General features: G+C 32.1%; 1 protein-coding gene and 1 long non-coding RNA gene across 5 annotated transcripts in view; one reads left to right on the plus strand and one right to left on the minus strand.

Moving 5' to 3' along the window:
- LOC108734895 (cytochrome b5-related protein) overlaps positions 1 to 11244 on the plus strand; it is an 18278-nt gene extending 7034 nt beyond the window's left edge. Inside the window, exons 1-7 of one of the 4 annotated variants that reach the window (XM_018466659.2) lie at positions 2359 to 2576; positions 3783 to 3896; positions 4222 to 4455; positions 6341 to 6732; positions 8734 to 8922; positions 9909 to 10127; positions 10854 to 11244. In XM_018466659.2, coding sequence (XP_018322161.1) covers positions 4237 to 4455; positions 6341 to 6732; positions 8734 to 8922; positions 9909 to 10127; positions 10854 to 11160 — 1326 coding nt within the window. In that variant the 5' untranslated portion in view covers positions 2359 to 2576; positions 3783 to 3896; positions 4222 to 4236 and the 3' untranslated portion in view covers positions 11161 to 11244. Of the gene's footprint in view, positions 1 to 2357; positions 2577 to 3782; positions 3897 to 4221; positions 4456 to 6340; positions 6733 to 8733; positions 8923 to 9908; positions 10128 to 10853 lie in introns of those variants that run through there. The other 3 variants (XM_018466660.2, XM_018466657.2, XM_018466658.2) reach the window with 3 other exon arrangements.
- LOC108734897 overlaps positions 1 to 12205 on the minus strand; it is a 53221-nt gene that overhangs the window by 19522 nt on the left and 21494 nt on the right. Inside the window, exon 2 of the long non-coding RNA XR_003231486.1 lies at positions 8587 to 8667. This is a non-coding gene — a long non-coding RNA (uncharacterized LOC108734897). The remainder of the gene's footprint in view (positions 1 to 8586; positions 8668 to 12205) is intronic.

Genomic DNA, 12205 nt, shown 5'->3' on the forward strand with positions numbered 1-12205 from the left:
TAGGGGACGTGGAAACGTGTCCGCTCAAATAAAATTATTTGTGGTAATTAGGGGTGAGTATTCCTTTTAATTTTTAATTAATATTTACCACAGTCTCCTCTTTCTAATCTTAAAAATCTGTTTAGCATCTACATACTGAATGTTTCCTAAGAGGTGAAGGGGTGATTCCTGAATTTTTTTGTGAAGAGAAGTTCCTGTAAACGTGCCGAAAAATGCTTCCTGAGGAAGCTACGTTCCTTGAAATGAGTCAACCTGAACACGATTTTGATTGATTTTGAAACCGTGGAATTCCGTAATTCAGTAAACTGCATAAACGTTTGACACTGAATTAGAATATGAGCTCGGAATTTCAAAATTTTAATCAGAAGCGTATCATACTGATTTTTCGTAATAAAATATATTCTGGGTGCACACCAAAGCTAATCGTTTTAAAAAAAAAAATGTAAATGCATTGATGCGAGTCAGTGAGGTTGCTGATAAAATTACAAAAACTATGCATATGTTAGATCACGTCAAAATTTGAATTCTTTGAATATCCCAGAGAAACTTCAAAACTGATTCAACACTTTATTAATGTTTAGATGTTAATAATTTCAAACAAAACACTTCAACATCTTGAGCTATGTTTAATTAATTTTAAGTACAGAAAAAAGTTGCAAAATGGTTACTAAAATGTCCCGTTACAAGTTCGTTCTATGATAAAAAGACAAGGTTCATACATATACAAAGGCTGATTATTCGTAAATACCCAGTGAATTGAATAATTGAATTGCATTGAATGACCTGCTTGAATTGAATGAGTTGAAATTCATGAACTGCTTTCTGACTTAAGTTACATACTTATTTACAATAATTATACTGATGGTTTTGGGCGTATCGCATAAATTTATGAAGGTAATTGCACTTATTTGGGAACCGTTCGTGTGATGTTGATGTCCAGCTGATAAGAAATTCCTAGATGTGCCTATGAATAATGTCCTTTCAAAATGATAATAAAATTTGTACAAACTAATAACTATCATCAACTAATATAAACAGAAAACTTAACTTAAAGGACGTCTTCGTAATATTACAAAATATGTACACTGACTATATGCAATTAACAGAGATCGAACAATGCGATATATCAAATTTCAAAATTCCAGTACAAACGGTTTCGATAATATTCGTATTTAGGATGATAAATTTAATGGGACGTACATAGCTTCCTTATTAGGTAGCATTTGTTAATATTATATAATATTTATNGTATCCTACGCACAGAGACAACTCATAAAAATACGTCAGGAATTACTCCTTCAATTTTTGCCGGGCATTTAGAAAGCATCCATTCTCATTTTGATCATAATTTATTAATGTTATATAATTTACGGCATAGTTTTAATTTAAGAAATTTATTTCCCATGATTACGCGCAATTGACAATATTGTTAATAAATACGATGAAACGTTTATCTATTGTGATATGCTAACTTCAACTTGAGTGAGGTACAGTTTTTAATTACGTTTTCAATTAGGTAATAGGTTAATATTTTTCACAATGTTGCTTTTCAGTACCTTATATTATACATAAGTATACCTAATATTTGTATTTTTGATGAAGTCAGATATGCAAAACGAAACGTTATCTAAGAAATAAAATAATGTCAACTCTTATTATTACTATTATTTTATAGATTAGCTTACTGTTTACAAATAGTTAAGGATGTGGGATGTTCTAGTTTTAGATAAATGCGAAGATTATATCAATATAGTAAAAAATAGAGGTTCCTGCCCAACCAAGCTTAGAGGTAAACCTAGATTAGCTTACTGTTCGGAAATATTTAATGATGTGGGATGTTCTAGTTTTAGGGAAATGCGAAGATTATCTTAGGATAGCAAGGAGTGGAGGTGCGTGTCCAACCAGTCTTAGGACTGACGAATTTATGATGATCGCACCTACCCAATAGTATCTAATAACTAAAAAAATTGTTTAAACAAGGAAAAAATTCCAATGTCAAATAAATTAAAGACTTTTTATTCTATTTTTAATATATGATAATTATCTAGTACTAGAAATGAAAGTAATTAACCGTTTAAAGTGCAATGAGTTGGGTAAAAAACAAGATATTTTACTGAACTATCTAGTAATTTTTTTTTCAAAAAGTAAATAAAATAAATGTAATTTTTTAGTAAACAAACATCGTCGAACATTCTTTTGTACTTATCGCAAAAGAATCTGTTTTGTATAATCATACGTATGGGTAACGGAATGTTATACACATATATGTACAGATACATACATATAATTCATAAATCTCTTATCACAAAATACTATATACATAATGGAAAATATTCATTCTAAATTAAGTAGTGTTTATTGTGTGAACACTTAATTTATTTTCATCTTATTTCTTTGTTTATTTGTTTTTATTGTGAAATAATACTTATCACTGCTCTTCTAATATAAAAGTAGCAAATGTGTAAATTGTTTTAGTTTGGCATAATGGGAAAATATTAATAAAGTGAATTTAATAATAGACATTATCTTACATACCACATTTTTATATTGCTGTTTAATTAATGATTACAACTAACGTAAGTAGAAATTTTCATTTGATACATAAATTAAACTACATTTATAAAATGCTAGGGTCACCAAATTACTACAATTGTATTATTAGCCTATAACTAATATCGAAAATTCATTTTTCTTTTCCTTAAAAGACTTACCTACTAGTCGTGAAAATATTATTAAAACTACTTACAATTACCGTCAATAAGAGAGTATTTTTCTAAGAAACAATTATTGTAATGACTCAATTACCTACCTGTACTATAAAAAATTAATTATCGCCATTTGAAAAATGAATACATTAAACATCTTTGTGCTCAATCTTTTATTATTACAATAATCAATTTTCTCTTTGTATCTTACGAATAATAATGCCGTAAAAGTGTAATTTATACTGCTGTTAAAAATAATAAAATGGTTTGCTAATGTTTGATTCGCCAATAAATAAAACTGAGTGTTTCAATGTGATTTAGTTAATGATTACTACAATAGGTGCTCAATACAGTTTGTCATAGGTACGGGTGATATTTTGATAAAATGATCGAGTATCATTATTAACGGAAATGTGCACAAACTTAGATGACAAATCTAATAATACCATATATATAAAACACTTTGACGTTTAATAGTGGTTGATATCAAATATTAAAGTGAAAATTCATTTTCAATTTTTTACCCACTATAAACTACCTCAGGTTAATGAGGAAAAATTTGTTACTGTTGTCACATCCTCGCCGGGAATCGAACCCAAGAATTTCGAAATCATGTGTTGTATTAAATGTGCAGTGCCTATAAAAGCACTTTTCATTAATTTGCCGATCAAGGTGGCGATAGACGAATGAGTCTTTTTATAATTGCTTCGTACCTTCTCGGTGAGAATTATCGTTTTGCTTTTTTGTAAACAAAAAGAAGGGACTTCGATCGTGTTGTCTTTTCCTAACTTTATGATCCTTATCTAACCGAACCGTAGAATTTGTAATTCAACAAGTAAAGCAAGAAACAAGAAAGAAAGAACTAATAGGTGGGGGTAAAAGTACCGGAAATTATACAACCATTTCAAGGATTTGTAGCAAAAAAAATGATGTAATATATATTTGAGTTTGTTGTCGTTCCTAGATTTTTAACGTTGATTTGAATGACTAAAACTAAACATAAGCAGAAGATTAATCTGTGATTATCCATTAATCTATTGATATCATATCATAATTTATCATATAATTCACTTACAGATTAAGAAGTATTTAAGAAATCATTTCTCAAACAAAATTTGTATATACCCCGCAGCTTTTGAAGATGATTAGTAAGGCGAAACAACTAAGTTCGGCGTTTTAATAAAACTTTATGTAAGTTACTGATATCTCTAATGTGGAAAAATTAGGAAAATAGTACTTACTTTAAACAGATTAGCAATCTCTATACTTTAATTAAAAAGGATTTAATTCTCTGTCAGTAATTTATCGATTTCGATCTTATTTGACCTCATCAGCACGCCATAAGCAGTCCCTATAAATCACCGACCAATCTAAAGATGCGTTATCGAAGTTAAAAGGTCTTAGAAAAGGTCTTTGTCTAACATTTTAAATACTTTAGTTAGGAGTAAATACCAATAGATGACGACATACTCGATATTTTATATTTTAAGCTTTTTACAAATAAATTGAATTTTAGGAAGTAATAAACGAAATGGTGGCAAATATGAACGGAGAAGCTAACGTTTCTAGTTTAGGTATAAAGTATCCTACGCACAGAGACAACCAACTCCACACGGGAGATTTGTGGCTCTTGGGTAAAAAAGAGGACGATGGAGCTGAAAATCTATGGCGGATACATGACAATTTATACGATTTATCAGATTTTGTTAAAAACCATCCAGGAGGCTCAGACTGGCTTGTATGGACAAAAGTAAGACAAAGTTTAAAAAATTATGGGTTACTTATATATGAAAAGGCAATTTTTAATTTGCTTTTTCTCATTAGCATAATAGACACTTCAATCGAAAGTGTTGCTGGTTAATAGTAAGATTAATTTTATCACACACGTATCAGTTATCTATGTTGAAAATTAATTTAGTTTGATAAGTCGACGTCCTTAACAAAAAGACCTAAGTGAACATTAATGACTCCAGAGTTTGTGACAAACTTCTACAAACGGCTTTTATTACGCTCTTTGCGGCTATTTATAGAGAATAAATGGGCGATTTCAACATCGAATATACCGAGCGATGTGACCTAGAGGTTTAGTCCAGCGGTTTTAGTGGCTATGCAACCCTAATTAATTCATCTTTTTCTTTGCGAAACCTCATCTCGGTAATAATTTCATTTTTAAGACTTGTGACTCTTTCACGGAACGCCAGGGTTTCATGGAACACCTTTCAGGAACCGCTGGTTTACACCATAGTATAGAACCTGCCATTCTACAAGTTCTTATATGGTTTCTTTGGATCATTTAAGCAAATGCTGGGGCAGTAATATTCTACAGATAATATCTTTCACTTCTCTTCTGCCTTCATTTCGTCCGCCTCATTTTTGCTTCCTCGACCGGTACTAGCCCATTCCTAAGATTCGTAAAAGGAAACTAAGAGGATCTTCTGCCCTATCTCTCAACATAGTCCGGAGGGATTGCCCGCCCAACAACTTGCAGCTTGTGGTAGTGGGGATAAAGTTTAACGTCAAATAACTCATTGGTTTCTAATAATCACATATTAAACCAAATATGATGTCAAATTGATATCTAATTAATTGAAGGTAAACAATGAGATGTCATAACATTCAAAAATTTGGTTTAACAAGTTAGGTTTCGGTATAGCAATGTGTGTGGGTGTCAATTGATGAAGTTTTGGCTTGATTCAAGTTTTAGTAAAATGATAGCATAACTTCGCTAACCACTTTTGAGCTTTTTGACCACAAATTATCCTGAAGTCACTTTTTTGACACAATTGCCCATTTTTCTCAAGTCATTAGACGGGAGTTTGAGTGAGTTAGCTTTGACCTTCAATCTTTGGGCATGTTCTTTGACGTCTTATTGTTTACAGTTAACTTGTTATCAAAGAGTAGATGATGTTTAGTATCATTTAATTTGTCATATGATTAAAAACTAATGAGTTACAGTTGTATATGAGTTTGAAATTGTCAATTTCATTCTGCTACCCCCTGTAGGTACCTGTTAATAATTCCAGTTAAACTTATAGACTAAATCACATGGTTCTTAAATGTCTGTTATAACTAAAATCCAGTCAAAATTCATGTTCCTATTGATAATTAAGTTTTTTTTTAAACTATAAACTTTCGCTAATACTTCAAATTCCGCATAGATTTAAACTAATTTGTTGAATTACCATCATCATCATCAGTATCATCATAACGTCGCCAGTTCTAAGACTGGTTGGACACGTACCTAGCACCCTTACCTATTGGAGAACATTAATTTAATCTAGGCCTACTTCTACTCCTCTTAACTCCTGTTTCTGTTTCTAGTATGTCTCTAACTAGCCCTTCATGCCGAAGAAGATATCCTACATACCAACCTATCTGGCCTATTTCTTATTGACTGTTCTCCTATTGTTTCTAATACTTCCTTATTTTTTAACTTTCTCTACCTATAACTACGTAATTAAATCGGTTAACTGATACCTAATAGTTAATTTTCATTATTGTTAAAGGCATTGACAATGTAATAAAATTTAGTCTGTAACTGTAGGATTTCTGACAATATTATGTTAGGGTTACAACTAGGTAAATGGTACAAAGCTTTAAGTCTACATTGAGGGATTCATTTCTATCCTTTTTAGGGTACTGATATAACCGAAGCTTTCGAAAGTCACCACTTAACTGAAAATGCTCAAAAGCTGTTGCCGAAATACTTTCTCAAAAAGGCTGCAGTTCCAAGGAATTGTCCGTTTACATTTGAGGACAATGGCTTTTACAGAACCTTGAAAAGACAAGTAGCGGAAGCTCTTCGGAATATTCCAGACACATCCGTTACTAGATCAAAAGTTTTAGCTGATGCTCTTTTATGGGGCTACATATCGTTTGCAATGTTAGCAGCAAATAGAAACAGCTACATATTTGCGGTTATTTCGGGGATATTTTTGGCATTGGTCTCCATAGCTTCACATAACTTTTTTCACCAACGGGATAACATACGGATGTACTATTTTAATTTTACTTTAATGTCTTTCAGGTAAGAGGAGTTCAATAAATAGTAATGGGTTAATAACTGACTTCATCAATCAACACTAGTATAAATTTTAGTATATAATAACATAACCAAAAACAAAAAGAAAATTCGGTCTGGGGGTCTGATTATATATACTGTATGTTTTAAGGATCCCTGAATCCAAATCTGAAGTGAATTACTCCGTCACGTCAGGGCTTGAATATAACCTCAAAAAACATTCCAAAATCCACTAAAACCGTTAATTATGATAATCCCAAACAATTTTAAACGTAAAACCTGTAGCCAATCAACTCTTCCACTAAATGAATAACTTCATAATCCTTTAAACCCCTAACTCTAAAACCTTATAACCCTATATCGAAATACTGAAACAGAATTGTAATTTCCCACCATGAAACTAAAACTATTTGTAACGTCGATTTCGCAATATTAAAGTTACTTCCTCACGGTGGGTAATGTTAATTCTAATGATCCTACACACGAATAGTTTTGCGGTATCATAAATTCCAAAAACATACGAAATACATAGAAAATAGACTCCCAAATAATATAATTCTTTTTGGATCTCATCAGCGCGTCTCAAACAACCCGACAGAACACAGACCAACTTTTAGCTTCTGCCTTAACAGCGCGTTTTAGAAAATACCTCAAATGGCGCGGTAAACGCAATCTATAGTACGATGCTACATTTTAGATTACGTAAGCTCCAACAAGGTCCATTTAAATATATGGATATCTACTTGCTGAAACGAATCCCGGCGTAGCTAACCTCAACGTCTGCGACGCGCTGATGAGATCCAAATATATCGAAATCGCGATCCGCGTCTGGCAGTTTCGACAGAATACAGACCACTTGGAATTATTTTATTCGATTATGGTAACGTCCTTCATAAACTAGCAACGTTAAAAGTGAAACTATTTATAGAACATTTAAATTGTCCACATAGATATAGTTGTCAGTAAAATCTTGGAGATGAACGATATGACGTTACACCACTGGAAAGAATTGGCACAGGAGAAGAACAGATGAAGGAATCCTGTCATATTCAGATAAAATTGGAATAAAGATAGAAAGTCGTTATGATAATATAAATGCATACAAATGTTTCACTTTTAACGTTTTTTTTTGCACCCACACTGACAACTGACAATACCGGAATTGATGTGCAGTTGTCCATCGCGTAGCGGACTCTTGCGTCTGTTATCGGTCATTTTTACTTCATCTATCGTTCTTACTCAACAGGCATAAAAATACAACTTCTTCAGTTATATTTAAAAGGTTACTTAAATTATATACTACAGTGTAAACTCTTTATAACGTCACTCTATTTAGCGACAAACTCCTTAAAACGTCGAAATTGCTTGACTTTGGTTGGTTTACATATAGCGTCACGCTCACTCTATTTAACGACAACAATGCGGCATTATAAATCATTATGCAGTACTTTCTAAGTTGCCGAAATAGATAAGAACTGCAGCTGTGTACGTTGTTGAAGAAGACGATCCTGTCCCTCCACCAAGCATCAAACAAGCACTTGATGCAGCGAAACTATTAAAAAAATACTTTTTATATAATCAAATTCATCCAGCAGTATCTCAAGATATGAGTAAGATACCAGAGCAGCAAAAAACATCAGACGAAGATAACAGGCTATACACAATGTATGAATAATAATGTTCGTGTGCAAAATGTGTACCGTATTGGTAAATGCATATTATTATAGAATAGTAAAATAATATCTTTTATTTCTCTCCATTTAACGAGCACTCTTTATAACGCCGAAAAATGTTAAGTCCCTTAAGTGTCGTTATATAGAGTTTACACTGTATTTATTACACTTAATATATTGTACTTACCATTTTTTATTTACTGGGCATGCTTAGGATACCATCTTGTGAATCTTTTATTAGCACACCTTTCTGGCATTCTTCTTTTTCCTGGAAATATGTTCAAAGTTAATTACTTGTCTTATTATTTAGTTATTTTATTAAAACATTTTTCAGGCAGTGGAGGATAACTCACGTGCTAAGTCATCACCTTTACACAAATACAATAAACGATATCGAAATTTCTACAGTTGAGCCATTTCTTCAGTACCTTCCAGGAGAAAAAAATATAATTTATAAAACGTTGTGTTGGATTTATAGTCCCATAATTTATTCGTTCTTATTTATTGGAAGTCACATACGACTGTAAGTATTATCATTTGTGTCTTCATAGAAAGATGTGTTTTACTTATTAATGAGCAATGAATGTAATTTTAGTAAGATTGTTTCTAGTTGAACAATAAGTAAATTTATAATTTCTACCAGCAAAAAAAAAAATAATTTTGAAGCATCATCATCATAAGATCGTTAGTCCTAAGACCGGTTGAACACGTACCTCTTTCCTATCCTGAACTAATCTTCGCATTTCCCTAAAACTGGAACAACCTACATCCTTAACTATTTGCGAACAGTAATCTAATCTAGGTCTACCTCTACTCCTAGTAACTCCTGTTTCTGCCTTTACTATGTCTCTGACTAAACTTTCAGACCTGTTTTTGACTTCCATAGAGTCCTCTGTTCTCCTATTCTTTCTAATACATTTCGACCGCTTGTAACCTTTGAAGCATACATAGTATTTTTCTTTTTTTTGGGAAAATTATGATACAAACTTAATTAAATCAATTCATTTGGGAGTAAATTTTATCGGCGAATTACGAAATGTAGGTAATTTATTATCGATTGACTGAACGAAATAACCTCTTAAAACACTAGCTGATATAAGATCCAAATTTCTCATAAAAAACTAAAAGCTTCTTATTTTAATTTGAGTAGAGAAGAACAAAAAAAAAACAATAAATTAGTATTGTATCTGTATGTCTCTGTCTAGGATTCAGGTGTCTGCTATATTGAAGCAGCGTTCTACTGTCTTTATATAAATAATAAAAACCTTCTTCTGGCTATGGACAATCAGTCCTTCGAATGTCTGGCACCGTTCATTCATGTTGTAGCATAAGAATAGAAAAATTTTATCAAAAGCCAGACACGAACTAATAAATAATTTAATACACCATGTGTTTTTTGCAGTTTTGAAAATTCATATTTTATTACCCCAGTAAATATACATATAGTTATGCTTTGTATTATAAATATCTAACCTGATCATCGTCTAAAAAATTTTCTTCCTACTTTAGAATTCTTTATAACCTAATATGGAATAGTAAATTCTACTGGGACGACTTTTTACCATATTCCATTCCCTTGCTGATGTATTTGGTTGGCGGAAAAAGTTTAATTCAAATACTTTGTCTATACGCAACTATAGTGGTAGTTGCTAGCATCCATTTCGGAATAGTTGGACTCAATGCTGCCCATCATCATCCAGATATATTCCATGACGGGGATACACCAAGGTGAAAATTACGACTTACTTTACAAGTAGACTCACTAGTATGACCTCTCACAAACCTTACTCCAATAACTAACTCCTCTTTAATAATATATCACAAATGGCGCGGTAAACGCCATCTGTAGTACGATGCTACATTTTAGGATTACGTATGCTCCAAATATATGGATATCTACTTGCTGAAACGAATCCCGGCGTAGCTAACCTCAACGTGATAGGCACGTTACTATAATCGAGTAAAATAATTCGAAGTGGTCTGTATTCTGTCGAAACTGCCACACGCCGATCGCGATTTCGATCTTTTTGGATCTCAACAGCGCGTCGCAGGCAGCTCCGATAGAACACAGACCAACTCAATCGTACTACAGATGGCGTTTACCGCGCCATTCGTGGTATTTTCTAAAACGCACTGTTATGACAGCAGGTAAAAGTTATCCTCTTTAATAGTTTAATATTGTATGTTTTCATTTATAATTTTCAAAACCCTCAATGAGAGAAAGAGATCTTAACTATACAATAAACTTTAGAAGTTAAATTAATTTAGTCTCTAATTGAGGATGAAATCTTGGATGACGAAACGTGCGTTAGGTTTCTAAACGTTTTTATGTGGAATTCTGTTTATTTGTCTTTCATTTAGTTTAGTTGCTCAACACTCCATTTAATTTTTTGTACAAATGGACGAAAATATGATAGTAATGTTTTTTTATAATGTAAATTTTATAATACTTAGGCCAAAAGAAGAACTGGATTGGGGTATTCACCAATTAGATGCTGTAATGGATAGAACTGATATTACAGGTTCACACTTCTTGGTTCTGACAAATTTTGGTGACCATGGTCTCCACCACCTATTTCCTACCATAGATCACGGAAAATTAGAATACTTATATCCGGTTCTTGAAGAAACGTGCAAAAAATTTGGTATAGAGTTACGAATGACCACGCAAATGGACCTAGTCAAAGGACAATTTAAGCAACTTCTCAAAGTGAAACCGAGAAAAAAACCACCAAAGCCGTTGAGTGCAACAAAACTGTGATACACTTAAATTGCCATATTGAATTGAATTGTTTATATTTGTATATATTAATAAGAGAGACAAAATAAAGAACATGCTAGAAAATTGATTTATTGATCAACACTACCTGCATCTTTAATGAAAAATAGAATAGATAATAATATAACTCGCCAGTTACTCAGTTCAATATCAGTAGGCGTAATTGTTTATTGATTCAATCTAACTGAGGCATTGGCTGTTTAAGATTTTACTTAGAGGGTGACAGAACTTATTCGTTATGTATGTACTATTAGTGTTTAAATGATAATGATATACATATACAGGGTGTTTCTGAAATAGGTGTTTAGTATGTCTCTGAAATACGTAGCAAGCTTGCAGGAGGTTAGGTTAGGTTAGGAAAGGACACTAAAAAATTAAGTAAATGTTTGGTGGTCCAAAAGTCAACCGTTTTCGAGAAAGAAGTATGGGAAAGTATAGGGAAAGGATAGTCTGGCCCTGATGTTACTATTTAAATATTGCCAAGAAATTGAATAATATATTTTATCAATCGAATGCTAAGAAAATAATTTATATATGTTTTTAATTGATTTTATTATCACTACATAGTATAAAACAAAGTCGCTTTCCCGCTGTCTGTCCCTATGTATGCATAAATCTTTAAAACTACGCAACGGATTTTAATGCGGTTTTTTTTAAAAGATAGATTGATTCAAGCGGAAGGTTTATATGTATAATACTTGCATAATATATTAGGGAAACACTGATAATTTTAGAGGTTTCTAATATGATGTAAATAAACACATTTTTGCCCTTACATTGCAAACGCTGGCTGAACCCTACGAGATAGATCAAAATAATGTAGTACAATATTGTACATATTAAAAGGGTCTACAAAAAAGTCCGGGATGGTATATGTCTATCTCTGAGGGATAACCCACAATAACCATTTTTATCCTTTACTTTTTATGAGAAATAATGACTTATTTACGAAGCGATTGTAGGCAATACAGCATTAATTCTTATCCAATTAAGTACCTTAAATACATTGTGCATTTAATATAGATCA

This window comes from Agrilus planipennis, unplaced genomic scaffold (genome assembly GCF_000699045.2).
Source record: "Agrilus planipennis isolate EAB-ADULT unplaced genomic scaffold, Apla_2.0 scaffold84, whole genome shotgun sequence".
Taxonomy (NCBI): Eukaryota; Metazoa; Arthropoda; class Insecta; order Coleoptera; family Buprestidae; genus Agrilus; species Agrilus planipennis.